At 41.0% G+C, this 14,863-nt stretch overlaps 1 protein-coding gene across 1 annotated transcript in view; it reads left to right on the plus strand.

Moving 5' to 3' along the window:
- FIG4 (polyphosphoinositide phosphatase FIG4) overlaps window positions 1-14,863 on the plus strand; it is a 35,113-nt gene that overhangs the window by 14,591 nt on the left and 5,659 nt on the right. Inside the window, exons 11-16 of the mRNA XM_076208002.1 lie at window positions 2,009-2,111; window positions 3,986-4,184; window positions 6,755-6,928; window positions 7,865-7,991; window positions 8,287-8,512; window positions 12,436-12,571. Of these exons, the coding sequence (XP_076064117.1) occupies window positions 2,009-2,111; window positions 3,986-4,184; window positions 6,755-6,928; window positions 7,865-7,991; window positions 8,287-8,512; window positions 12,436-12,571 (965 nt within the window). The remainder of the gene's footprint in view (window positions 1-2,008; window positions 2,112-3,985; window positions 4,185-6,754; window positions 6,929-7,864; window positions 7,992-8,286; window positions 8,513-12,435; window positions 12,572-14,863) is intronic.

Raw genomic sequence — 14,863 nt, forward strand, 5'->3', positions numbered from 1 at the left:
CTCCTTTCCTTACTCAACAGACATTCCCCTCTTGCTTAATACTCTTTTCATCCCATCTATCAATCTCATTCTTGGTCATCCCCTCAAGCTCACTCCATCCACCTCTGCCTTCCACACCTCTAGTACAAATCTTTCTTCACTCATTCTTTCCATGTGTCCAAACCATCCCAATACTCTTTCATCAACCCTATCTGCCATCATCTCCTTTTCCACCTAGGTGCTCTCCACCTTACCTCTTTGTTTTACTTTATCCAACTTTGTAACCTTTACCGTACTTCTCAAATATTTCATCTCAAATACATTTAAACTCCTCCTCTCTGGTTCTCTTGAATTCCAGGTCTGCCCCATACAATGCCGCCTGGCCCGTAGGTATGCTCTATGTAGTCCCAAAAGTATTGGCTGCTTGCTGCTGCACAAATTATACTGCACAATAACATGCAGCCAATACCCAAGATGGGGTTTATGAATACACACACATATACACACACACACACCCTTGTGTGCAAATAATATACAAGAATTTAAGAACAAACTTGATGCTGAAAAATACAAAGACGGGTTACTACAAGCATAGCTCCCTTCCCGTATAATACAACTAGGTAAATACACACACACATATGTATATATATATATATATATACACATATATAAATACATATACCAACAGCTTTTTCCCCCTTTATGCGGGGGGGTAGCCAAAAAGAAAAAGGCATAGAAACCACTCCCACCCATTCCATTCCCTACATATTCCACTCCCCTCCACCCTCCTCCCTCCCTCTTATCTTGGCACCTCCTGGATGACGGGTCATCCCTGCATCCTGTCCACTGCCCTGGGTCAGAGCAGTGTCACAAGACACAGCACATCCACAGCAAGGCTGCTTCATAAATTCAGCGACCCCCACTCTCCGCCCCCTCATGCAGAAAAGGAGAAGACAGGGAGAAATCCCTTCAGGCTGTGTCAATTTTTTTCTCATACATACTTCCTCACCCCCCATCCCCCACCCACTCCCCCTCATGCATCTCAGCATCATCCATACACAACCCTTCTCCATTCACCCCTATCTTCTGTCTTCTCCCATCCTCCCTCAACAGACATTCCTCTCTTCTCCAAAGCCCCTTTCACCCCATCCATCCATCTCATCCTAGGATGCCCCCTCATATTCACTCCTTCCACTTCTGCCTTCTACACCTCTTTTACTAATCTTTCTTCACTCATTCTTTCCATGTGTCCAAACCATCCTAATACTCTTTCATCAACCCTATCTCCCAGCTCCCTTTCCACCCCTGTTCTCCTCCTCACCTCCTCATTTCTCACTCTATCTAGCCTAGTAACCCCTATCATACTTCTCAGACACCTCATCTCAAACACATTCAAACTCTTTCTCTCTTCCTCTCTTATGTTCCATGTTTCTGCCCCATACAGTGCTGTTGGCACAATCACATCTTCATATAACCTCCTCTTAGCATCCATTCCTAGATTTCTATTTCTCATTACACTTTTTAATCCACCAAGGCATTTACTCGCTTCTCTCAATCTACATTCTACCTCAACCCCCACTCCTCCCTTTCCTGTCACATTCACACCCAAGTATTTAAAACTATCCACTTCCTCCAGTCTTTCATCCTTAATGCTCACTTCCAGCCTGCTGTCACTCTCTCCCCTTGTACATCTCATCACCTTTTGCCCACATTTATCTTCAGCTTCCTTCTTTCACACACCTTCTCAAACTCTGCCACTAACTTCCTCAATCCCTCCTCTGATCCTGCTACAAGTGCAGTGTCATCACCAAACAACAACTGGCTTATTTCCCACTTTTCTCCATTTTTTTTTAACCATCTCCAACCCCTGACCCACTATGCCTTGCATTCATCTCTCGCACCACCCCATCCATGTATAGATTGAACAGCCAGGGCGACATAACACATCCCTGATGAAGTCCCACCTTTACCTCAAACCATTCACTCTCTCCATTTCTACATATATATGTTTATATATTTTAATTTTCAGGTTCGCGGTTCCATACCTGCCCACTGGTCCCAAGATGTCAGCAAGATGGTGCCCAAACCACCAATTATGATTGATGTGCCAGATCCTTATGCAGTTACAGCAGGTATGCACTATGTCGAATGCACATTCAGAAGGGTATATATAGAGGTGGTGACTTTACACCAGGAGGTGTTTAGCAGTGAGTTAAGTCAATACACTAGCTCAATGTGCTAAGACTACAAGGATGTAGTAGTTATTGAATTTGAATGAATATCTACATAATATGAATTCCATGCAGAACTAACCTGTTACTGTAGCCCACAAGAGGTACATACATAACTATATACATGTAAACATTCTATGTATTTATAATACCAATGGCCTCTTCCCCCTTATAAGGGAGGTAGCCAATTGAAGGTACACACCCACTCCCACCCATTCCACTGCCTTTGTTTCCCTATCATCTTAGCTCCTTGTGGATGAAGGGTCCTCCCTGTTTCCTGCCCACTGCTGGGGTTAATAGCAATACAGCAAGACATAGCACATCCACATGTAAATATACATGTGTATAGTGCATACCTTGGTTGGCTTATAAGAAGGAAGCCTTTGGTATATAGATATACATGCATGCATACATACATACTAATATACATATATACATCCATATATTTATACACGTACACATTCAAGGGACTTTTACCCCATTGTAAGGGGGTAACTAACTCAAAAGCATATCCACCCTACACCCTTCCCACACCCATTCAGAGGTACTATTCTGAATATTTAATAATGTTGCTTCAAGTTTCACACTGACTGTAAACCCATAGTCTTACAGCAGCCAGTAAAGGTTCTTGGGCCTTCACATAGATTTCCCTAGGAAGGAACTTCAGATTGTTGTCTTTATTGGGTCCTGTCTCCTATTCTCTAATTATTTGTTCTATCTTGCCTCAAATTCATGTATGGTTTTAACTTAATCTTATCCTTGATATCCAATTATCATATATAAATTTGAACTTGTGTATTGTTTGACCTTGGGCTATATCACCCTCTAAGGTATTCCACATACTTATGCATCTATATGGAAAACTGTATTTATTCACATCCTTTAGACATGTGGAACTCTTTCTGTATCTATGGCTGCCAACAGGAGGATGAGAAGAGCAGTCACTAGTTGTCAGTTCTTATGTGAAAAAGAAGAAGAAAAATAGAATAATAGAGATCCTGAGAGCAATAGTGACAGCCTCCTGGTGTATGTTCTACACCTTTACTTCTTTCTTCAATTTTTACTTAAGACCCACAATATATAATGTACTTGAAAAATTATTTGTCAGAAATTGCAGAGTAGGTATTTATAAATTGTTACTCTTTGAGTGGAGAGGACGGGGAGAAAATCCCTTCGGGCTGCGTCAAAATTTACTCACACATACTACCCCACCCCCCACCTCCCTGCCCATTCCTCCTCATGCAATCACAACATCATCCATATACAACCATTCTCCACTCACCTCTGTCTTCCGTCCTCTCCCTTCCTTCCTCAACAGACATTCCCCTCTTCCCCAAAGCCCCCTTCACCCCATCCATCCACCTCATCCTAGGACGTCCCCTCATGTTCACTCCCTCCACATCTGCCTTCCATACCTCTTTTACTAGTCTTTCTTCACTCATTCTTTCCATGTGTCCAAACCATCCTAATATTCTTTCATCAACCCTATCTCCCAAATCCTTTTTCACCCCTGTTCTCCTCCTGTCTTGCGACACTGCTTCTGACCCAGGGCGGTGGGCAGGGTGCAGGGATGACCCGTCATCCAGGAGGTGCTCAGATGAGAGGGAGGGTGGGAGGTGTGTGGAGTGTATGTAGGGATGAAATGGGTGGGAGTGTTTTTATGCCTTTCCCTTTTTGGCTACCTCCCTTGTAAGGGGGAAAAAGCCTTGGTATATGTATGTATGTACTCTTTGAGTGATTTTAATGTAATTTGTTATTTGTAATGTCATGTGCAGGGAAACACTTTAATCACCTACTGCGGAGGCATGGAGCCCCTATTGTCGTGTTAAACCTGGTGAAACGACGAGAGCGAAGACCACATGAATCCATTCTCAGTAGCGAGTTTTACCACATCATCAATCAACTCAATATCACTTTACCTCCACAGCATCAGATCCAATATGTTGCCTTTGACATGGCAAGAGTTAATAAAGCGTAAGTTCACAAAAGTTTGTATTTTTTATGGTTCACTTGTTTCCAACATTTATAATAGCAATTATGGAATTAATTTTAATATAACCCAAAATTTGGCAGCTCCTGGATCTATACCATGATTTTGGTCAGCTTGAATGGTTTTATGGTGTATTTACCTAGTTGTAATATACGGGAGGGGAGCTATGCTCGTGGTGACCCGTCTTTGTATCTCTCCGCATCAAGTTTTATCTTAAAATCTTGTATAGTGTTAGCACATACTGTTTTGTTGTCTAATTTGTTCCATGTATTTATTACTCTGTGTGGGAAACTGTTCCTTTTCAAGTTTTTTCTATAACTATCCTTTTTCAATTTTTTTCCGTGTCCTCTTGTTTTACCGTTTTCCCACACTAATAGGTCGTTCCTGTCTAAAACTTCCATTCCTTTCATTATTCTGTAGATAGTTAGCAAATCTCCTCTTTCTCTTTGTTCCAGAGTTGGTAGGTTCAATTTGGATAGTATTTGCTCATATGTTAGTTCGGCGAGTGTCAGTGCTAGTTTGGTTGTCGCTCTTTGTAATCTTTCTAGTTTCTTAATATTCTTTTTGGTACTGGGTGTCCAAAGTGATGCTGCGTACTCAAGTTTTGGTCTTATTAGTGTAGTTAGTATTTTCCTTATCATTTCTTCATCCATATAAGTAAATGCCACTTTGATTGCTCTCAATAAGTTGTAGGTTTCTCCGAACATATTATTTATATGCTTATCTGGTTTCATGTCCTTTCCAATCATCACTCCAAGATCTTTTTCATAGTTTGTTTGTTTGTTTTTTTTCTTCCCCAATTCTGTAATCTTTTGATATTCTATTTCTACTCTTTCCAAATTCCATTATACTGCATTTCTTAATATTGAATTTTACTTCCCACTTTTGAGTCCAATTCCATATTGTGTCCAGATCTTGTTGCAATGTGTGTCACCATAAGATCATGCATGGATATAAGAGTAAACAAAACGCTGGGTTAAGTGGTATTTTTAAGTAAGTTATAATTAGCTTTTGCTTCTCCATTTCTTCATGAGGGGATGGAGAGGGGGGGTTGCTGATTTAATGAAGTGGCCTTGTTGTGGATGTGCTGTGTCTTGCGACACTGCTTCTGACCCAGGGCAGTGGAGAAGATGCAGGAATTACCCATCATCCAGGAGGTGCCAAGGGAAGAGGGTGTAGGGGAGTGGAGTATATTGGGATGGATTGGGTAGGGTGAATTTTATGCCTTTGTATTTTGGCTACCTCCCTTATAAGGGGAAAAAGCCTTTGGTATATGTATGTATAATTAGGAAGTGTACAATGACCCAACAGCACTAAGCAGCTTACTGACCCTAGATCATAGGCCTGCAGGTATTTCTGCCTGGGCATACATATCCATGCACAATTTTATGGTGGCATATATCATAGTTTCTTAGCTAATATTCACACAAGAAAAATATTTTAAAAAAAATTGTGATGATCACCCAGGTATAGGTGTATTGTTTATGAAAAAAAAGATAATGTGAATCATAAACAAAAGATAAAAAGAAAAGATAGTCTGTTGACATAGTTACTGTAATTATTACACAAATCGCTTCTTGGCTATTACTCACACATGAGAAATTTTAAAAGATTTTTGTGATGATCACCCAGGTATAGATGATATTGTTTAGAGGAAAAATGTGAATCATACACAGAAAATAAAAAGAAAAGATAGTCTGTTGACATAGTTACTGTAATTATTACATGAATTTATGTGTTTATTGGTAAAATGGGTGTATCAACATCTGAAAGCTGGAAACTGACATGAACAATGAAAACAACAGATGAATAGGCCTACACTGGTACATACATATAACAAGGGCTTTTTACCCCTTACAGGAGAGATAGCCAAAGTTACTACTACACTGGTAATTAAAATATATTTAATTATTGTGACTATAGAAAGTGCAGAACAAAATCTAACAATTACTAGGATGAAGAGTGGATTTTACCCCATACTATTTATGTTTATACCTCTTCATACACCACAGCACACAAAACTTGAGGGAATAAGCCCCCAAAATTGTCCCAGGTACTTTGCAAGAGCATCATAGCATCATATTTCAATAATGACCACATGGGGAGTAGGGGGGGCATCACTGTAACATGACACCTCCTTAGCATTCTTCATTGTGGATGCTTCAGGTATTTTCAGGGTTATTTTGGAAAGGAAAGTCCAACCCCCTTATAAGGAGTAAAAAGTCATGTGGTATGTACGTATGTTGAGACATTGTGACAATTTGAAGTACAAAAAGAAGACAGTTCAGGTTCTGAATTTATTCCTTACCAGTTTCTTCAGAGTATTGTGGTATTCCTCTGAAGAAGCTTAGAGTGAAACTGTTTGGAATAAACTCATAACCAGACCCATGTCTTCTTTTTCTATCTTCTTTATATATATGTATGTATGTATTTTGGAGTGTTCCCTTACTAGAAAATTCTCTATTTAAAATGACTAAGAATCCCATCCCTTTACAAAATTAAACAAGTACATACATACTCATCTATTCTGTCTATACAAACTCCCAATCACCAGGAAAGATGAAAACGTGATGAGTCGTTTGTCGGATATAGCTTATCGTGCTGTGAAGAAAACAGGAATTTTCCAGAGCAGCCCTCCATACTACAGCCATCATCTTAATCCAGATCAAGACTACAGACAGTTAGAGTGGACGAGTTCACAGGGAGATTCTGGATTTGGCACAAAAAAGTATGTATGCCGTGTTTTATTTTATATAATTACACTCGACCCTCCATTTAACGGACAAATGCATGAAAGGGCTGGTCGTTCATGCCAAACATAAACAGAACAAACCAGAATGGTAAATAACAGACAAATGACTGTTGTTTGAATTTGGTGCAGTATACATTTGTTGGTTTCTTTTACTGTGCCTGAAAATAATATTGGTGGCCCAGACTTGGATCAGACAATTGTATGAAGCAACAGACAATTGGACCATCGTCTGGTTCTATAACAGACAGGGTTTTTTGTTCATTAGATCAAGGATCCATTGCATCAGGATCTGTTAAATGGAGGGTCAAGTGTATTATTATAATTATCCCCCCCCCACCCAATGTAGCTCTTTCAAACCAGCTATGGTGCATTAGACATGATATGCCTAAGGTAGAAGTACCTCATAATTAGCTTCCTCCTCACCGATCCCATGGTTGGCTCAGAATATGGAATTTCAGATCTAATATATGTTGGTTGACTCAAAATAATCATGTTTGAGAAAAGGTACCTGTACATATGTATCTATGGTGTTTTCTCCCATAAAAGTGGGGATGGTCAAATCAGAGAGTAGAACCACATCAAAAGACCTTCCCCACCTGCTTCATTACAGGGATGAAGGGATCCCTTGCTCCTAACCATAGTGTCAAAAGGAAAAGGACACTTACCTAATTCATAATTAATTCCTGTGCTGGTTATTGCAAAGTTTACAAATTTGTTTACCAAGAAGAGTTAAGCACATTGCTTAACTTCATGATTGCATGTGGGTTATTGCAATGTTACAAAAGGATGCATAAGGAGCTAAGAAATTCTTAAAAGGGAAGAAGCCTTTTGATAAGTAGATAGACAAAATCATGTATTTACCTAATTGTGCTAATAGCTTTATGTTTTACAAGTTGTTTACATGCATTACAGGACCATTGAACCTGATAGTCGACAAGGGAGGAACCAAACTGGAGTTGTACGAGTAAATTGTGTAGATTGCTTGGACCGCACAAATACGGCACAGTTTTCCCTTGGCAAATGTGCACTGGCTTTCCAGGTATATAGCAGAGGTATAGTTCAGGTGTAATATTTGAACATTGTCACATTTTTTGCTTAAGATGGAATTATATTTAGTCTAGTAGTGGGCAGAAACTTCCCCAACATCTGCTTAAAATAATCTAGCAAGTCAGAGTTAGTTTATTGCAGTTTGTTATACTACACTGTAAACCCTCCTTCCCACTCTCCAGTGCCTGTAGAGAACCTTTGAGGAGACCCCAGAGCTGTTGGTCAGAGAAGGGCGAATGTAGCTGTGTAATATGATTATGTTTACCTCCATTGACTTTTGTTCACAGTTGTATGCCCTCGGCGTGTTAAGCAAACCCTTCCTCGAGTGGGATAGTGACTGCGTACGGATGCTGGAGGAACTGTACGAAGACCATGGAGACACACTTGCCCTGCAGTATGGTGGTTCTCAGCTGGTGCACCGCATCAAGACCTACCGCCGCACAGCCCCTTGGACCAGCCAGGGGAATGACATAATGCAGACGTTGTCTCGGTACTACAGTAATACGTTCTCAGGTAACCTTTCCATGTCTTCAGAATTATAGTAGAACCTTTGTTCTCAAACATCTCTCATGTTGAACAAATTGGTCCCAAACCAAAGACCAAAAAATGTATTTATTTATTTACCCATCTGGGGTATTGGCTGCATGTTATTGTGGGGATTAAAGCCACTCACTAGCATGCAGCTGATACTTTAAGGTGTATATGGGGAGAGCCACACATAATTTTATGATAGAAAAAATCTCTATTCATAGAGAAATTATGCTACTTTGTTGCACTGCAACTGTCCCTCCATTATGCTATCCCTCCAACTCTTAACCTCTTCACTCCGGGGCACTTCGCACGTCTGGCAGCATTAGCTGCCCGACGTGCGATGTTGCTTCATAATAATCGCATTATAAAAAATAAAGTCAGTGCTCAATCGTTCGTTCTCTTTCACCCGTGTATTTTGATAACCATAGAAAATATGATGAAGCCAGTTTAGAGAGAATGGAGGTTACATAGGTACGACTACAATAAATATAATCAAGATGCCGACAATGGCATCATCGAGTACCCACTTGCTCCTCATGCCGCCTACGTAGGCATCACCATATGGAAGTGGTTAATACTGCCCTGTACCACTTCTTAGAATATTCATTTCCTTTTTTGCCAAACCCTGTGAAAGGGATAAAAGAATACTGCCAGTGAGTGTTCCCACTTGAGTCGTAAAAGGCAACAAAAATGGGACAGGGATAGGACTAGGCATCCTTCTCTCTGTGGCCCCAAAGGGAACATTCCTAAAAAAAAAAAAAAAAAAAAGCAAAGCTATAAGAGGGTCTAGGAGGAGTTCTCCAATCAGAACCCTAAGGTTTGGGTATTTTAATGTGTGTGGATGTGGTACAGAGGAGAGTAAAAGGGAAGAGATTAGGCAGTATGTTTGTGAGAAGAAAGATGGATGTGTTGGCATTCAGTGAAACTAAGTTGAAAGGGAGGGGTGAGTTTGAGTTTAGGAGTGTGTCAGGAGTGAAGAGAGGATGAAGGAGAGAAGGGGTGGCTATACTAGTAAGTGAAGAGATAGGTAAACATGTGGTGAAGTGGAAGATTTCTTCAAAGCTAATGTGGATGAAGGTGAAACTGGGAAGGGAGATGTGGATTTTTGTAAGTGCATATGGGCCTGGTAGCGAGAAGAGTGTAGAGGAAAGGGAGGCTTTTTTTGATATATTTGAAATAGTGCATAGAGGGTTTAGGGAGAAATGTCAATGTAGTGATATTGGGAGATCTCAATGCTAGAGTAGGAAACAAACCAATAGATGAAGTGTTTGGAAAGTGTGGAGTTCCAGGAAAAATCATAGTGGAGAGATGATAGTGGAGATGTGTCTAGAGAGTTGATGATAGTAAATACAGTGTTTAGGAAGAAAGTCAAGCATAAGTACACATTAGAGAGGGTGGTGGATGGAAGGGTGGTAGATAGGGCTTTAATGGACTATATAGTGGTAACCAGGAGAAGAGTAGGAAGAGTTTTGGATGTATATATTCTAAGGTGAAAAAGTGGGGGAATATCATGTCATTTTTTGGTGGAAGGTAAGTTAAGAGTGGAGGATAGATGGAGAAAGAGGAAAAGGACAGAAGGTAGGGAGGTGCTTAGAGTAAACTGCTTAAATGAGAAAGAAAAGGAGAATGAGTACAAGAAGAAGCTGAGAGAAGAGTGGGAGGGAGTGAAGTATAGAGTAGAACTAAGAGTGGAGGAGGAATGGGGATGTTTCAAGGAGGGAGTTGGGAGACAGGGTTGATGAAAGAGGATTGGGATAGTTTGGACACATGGGAAGAATGAGTGAAGAAAGATTAGTAAAAGAAGTGTGGAAGGTGGAGGTGGAAAGTGTGAACATGAGGGAGCAACCAAGGATGAGATGGATGGATGGATGAGGTAAAAGGGGCATTGAGAAAGAGATGAATGTCTGTTGAGGAAGGAAGGGAGAAGACAGAAGATTGGGGTGAATGGAGATTGGGTGTGTAGGAATGATGCCGTGATGCATGGAAGGAATGGGTGGGGGATGGGGGGAGTGAGGGAGTATGTGGGAATAATATTTTGATGCAGTCCAAAGGCATTTCTCTCCATCTCTTTTTCTGCATGAGAGGACAGATAAGGGGGTCACCAATTAAATGAAGCAGCTTTGCTGTCTTGGTACATTGCTTCTGACCCAGAGCAGTGGGTGAGATGCAGGGATGACCCGTCATCCACGAGGAGCTAAAAAAATGGTGGTGAATGGGAGTGGAATATGTGGGGATGAAATGGATGTGAGTGGATTTATGCCTTTGATTTTGGCTGCCTCCTTTGTAAGGGAGGATTTTCTTCTTCTTCTTCTTCTTCTTCTTCTTCTTCTTCTTCTTCTTCTTCTTCTTCTTCTTCTTCTTCTTCTTCTTCTTCTTCTTCTTCTTCTTCTTCTTCTTCTTCTTCTTCTTCTTCTTCTTCTTCTTCTTCTTCTTCTTCTTCTTCTTCTTCTTCTTCTTCTTCTTCTTCTTCTTCTTCTTCTTCTTCTTCTCCTTCTCCTTCTCCTTCTCCTTCTCCTCCTCCTCCTCCTCCTCTGATAGTCCACCAAAATATTGGTTCTTGACCAAACCATACATACATACATATACCAAGGGCTTTTTCCTCCATACAAGGGAGAGAGCCAAAGTCAAAGGCATAAATCCACTCCCACCCATTTCATCCCTACATACTCCACTCCCATTTACCACCCCTCCCTCCCTCCCTCTTTTCTTGGCTTCTCCTGGATGATGGGTAATCTCTGCATCTCGCCCACTGCCCTGAGTGAGAAGCAGTGCAGTAAGACACAGCACATCCATAGCAAGGCCGCTTTATTTGACCAAACCAAACAAAGGAAAATGGAAAGCTGTGAGAAATTCAAAGTTTTGTGGGAAAAGATCATCCTGATAAAGGTGTATCCAGCAGATCAGTAAACTTGTTCTGGTTCTTGAACAAATCAGTTGTGGAACAGTTTTCTAGAACAGATTGTGGTTGAGAACCGAGATTCTACTGTATATTCTTTATTATAAATGTTATTTTCAAGACCTTCAGTATGATGGCATACTTGACAGATTTTGTTCTAGATAATACTAGGTTATTTTATTTTGCCAGAGGCGAACCTCAAATTGAGAATGCCCATTTCAGATTTCAGTCAATGAGGAGTGAGTGCTGTAACTGAATAAGATTTTATGATGCTAGCAATAACAAAGTTTTCAGTATAATGTGCCGTTGTAGATGACAAATGCAGGCATATGGAATTTCCTTATTTCCACAAAATTCAGTGTATTTGAGAACACTGTCTGGTTAGAATATTACCTATGAAATCCATCCCTTTTTTAAGGCACATGCAGAAAAAGGTGGAACAAAAGAGTACTGTCCCTGAACAGTATGCACTAGATTGCACTATTTGAAGATAAAAAATACAAAAGGTCCCTACCAAGGGAGGGGGCACCACTTCCTCCCATGCCCACCACCTGCTCAGTCAATTTGCTCCCTTGTGACATTCCTCTTTTCTTCAGAACCCACTCATATGCCTGCAAATGTCAATCAGTCAGTCTGTTAGCTCATGTTGAAGACCCATAACCCCAAGGTAACAGGTTGCAGCCACTGGTTTGATTCTCTAAGTCACCCAAAGAAGGGATTTGATGGTAGTGTCTGGATAGAGTGAGAGTGTAGTGTAGGAGATGCTCAGTGTCCTCTGAGTGGTTGTCATATCTAGAGTATAACAAATATATATCAGTAGATAAGCTAGAGAGACAGAGAGAGAGAATCAGTCATTTAATCAAAATATTGCCCCTGATCTTGTAGAGACCCACAGTGCCCAGATAATCAGTAACAGCTACCAGATTGCTCCACAAGTCACTCAATGAAGAAAGTATTTAATTTAAATCAGTAATTACTTATACATGTTCTTTTCATTCCATACCTTCAGACACAGAAAAACAAAATGCAATCAACCTGTTCTTGGGTCTCTACATTGCCAACAAGGCTCCAGTGCCCATATGGGAACTGACGACCGACTACCATCTACACCACTCGCTGGCAAGGGGTGAAAAGCCTTGCCACAGGTATGTTTTGATCTGTCTTGAGCTCATTTGTGATTTGGACTATTGAGTTTCTTGAGCTTGTCATCGAGGTCCTCAATTTATTTTATTTTATTATTATTATTATTAATATTTATATATATATATATATATATATATATATTTTTTTTTTCTTTCTTTCTTTCTTTCTTTTTTTTGTATGCATGTCACTTGACTTCTTCAAGTGAAGTTAAGATGAAAGGGAAATAAGGTTGGTGAATGGGAGTGAGTGCATGACTGTGACTTGGCTACCTCTCTTGTAAGGAAGAAGCCCTTGGTATATACTGTACAGTAGATAGATAAACGAGTATCACTAATTTAGTATAGTGTGACTGAGCAAATTTTCACCATTCTGAGGTATGATGCTAATCAATTCCAATTTCATTCAGCAAAAAAGGTGAATGTGGTGAAGATTTTCAATTCACCAATTTATTGTAGTTTATGCTTGATGTCATATTCAGCACAGGAAGAGTTCATGAAATATTATTTTGAAGTTACTGATGTGTTGTTATTATCAAAGGGCATCACAGTTTGCTGTTGCAGAGGTCCTTCCTCATTCCTTGCACAAATATTTGGGGATTCTCAATCCATTGCTTTAGCCTTTTCTTGTAAGAGACCTGTTGCCCTCAGCAAACTAGCCATAGCTACCATCTCTGCCCATGAGTCATTCACTGAAGAGTTTTAATTCCTTAATTTGGTTAGAAAATTTACATACATACATACATATACCAAGGCTTTTTCCCCCTTACTAGGGAGGTAGCCAAAAAGGAAAAGGCATAAAATCATTCCCACCCATTCCATCCCTGAAAACACTCCACACCCCTCCACCCTCCCTCCCATCTTAGCACCTCCTAGATGACTGGTCATCCCTGCACCCTGTCCACTGCCCTGGGTCAGAAGCAGTGTCGCAAGACACAGCACATCCACAGCAAGGCCGCTTCATTAAATCGGCGACCCCCCCTCTCCGTCCCCCCATATAAAGGAGAGGACGGGGAGAAATCCCTTCGGGCTGCGTCAGAATTTTGCTCACACACACTACCTCACCCCCCATTCCACCTCATGCATCACAACATCTTCCATATACAACCATTCTCCATTCACCCCTGTCTTCTGTCCTCTCCCGTCCTTCCTCAACAAACATTCCCCTCTTCCCCAAAGCCCCCTTCACCCCATCCATCCATCTCATCCTAGGATGTCCCCTCATGTTCACTCCCTCCACATCTGCCTTCCATACCTCTTTTACTAGTCTTTCTTCACTCATTCTTTCCATGTGTCCAAACCATCCTAATACTCTTTCATCAACCCTATCTCCCAACTCCCTTTTCACCCCTGTTCTCCTCCTCACCTCCTCATTTCTCACTCTATCTAGCCTAGTAACCCCCATCATACTTCTCAGACACTTCATCTCAAACACATTCAAGCTCCTCTCTTCCTCTCTTATGTTCCATGTTTCTGCTCCATACAGTGCTGTTGGCACAATCACTCCTTCATACAGTCTCCTCTTAGCATCCATTCCCAAATGTCTATTCCTCATTACACTTTTTAATCCACCAAGCCATTTACTCGCTTCTCTCAATCTACATTCTACCTCCACCTTTACTCCACCTTTTCCTGTCACATTTGCACCCAAGTATCTAAAACTATCCACTTCCTCCAGTTGCTCTCCCTTAATGCTCACTTCCAGATTACTGCCACTTTCACCCCTTGTACATCTCATCACCTTACTTTTACCCACATTTATCTTCAGCTTTCTTCTATCACACACTCTCCCAAACTCTGTCACCAACTTCCTCAATCCCTCCTCCGATCCTGCCACAAGCGCAGTGTCATCCGCAAACAACAGCTGGCTCACCTCCCACTTTTCTCCATTTTCTTTAACCATCTCCAATCCCTGACCCACTACCCTTGCATTTACCTCTCGCACTACCCCATCCATGTATAAGTTGAACAGCCAGGGTGACATAACGCATCCTTGACGAAGTCCCACCTTTACCTCAAACCACTCACTCTCTCCATTTCTAATCCTGACACAAGCTCTACTACTCTCATAAAAACTCTTGACAGCTCCGAGAAGCTTTCCTCCTATCCCGTATATCTGCATAACCTCCCACAGTGCTTTTCTGTCTACCCTGTCGTAAGCCTTTTCCAGATCCATAAAGGCCCAAAAAACATCCTTCCCCTTTCCTATAGCTTTCTCACATATCTGTCTTACCACAAAGATCTGATCTACACAACCTCTACCTGTCCTAAATCCACACTGTTCCTCACCAATTACTC

Source organism: Oratosquilla oratoria, chromosome 24 (assembly GCF_046742065.1).
Source record: "Oratosquilla oratoria isolate Oo_2021 chromosome 24, ASM4674206v1, whole genome shotgun sequence".
In the NCBI taxonomy this organism is placed as follows: Eukaryota; Metazoa; Arthropoda; class Malacostraca; order Stomatopoda; family Squillidae; genus Oratosquilla; species Oratosquilla oratoria.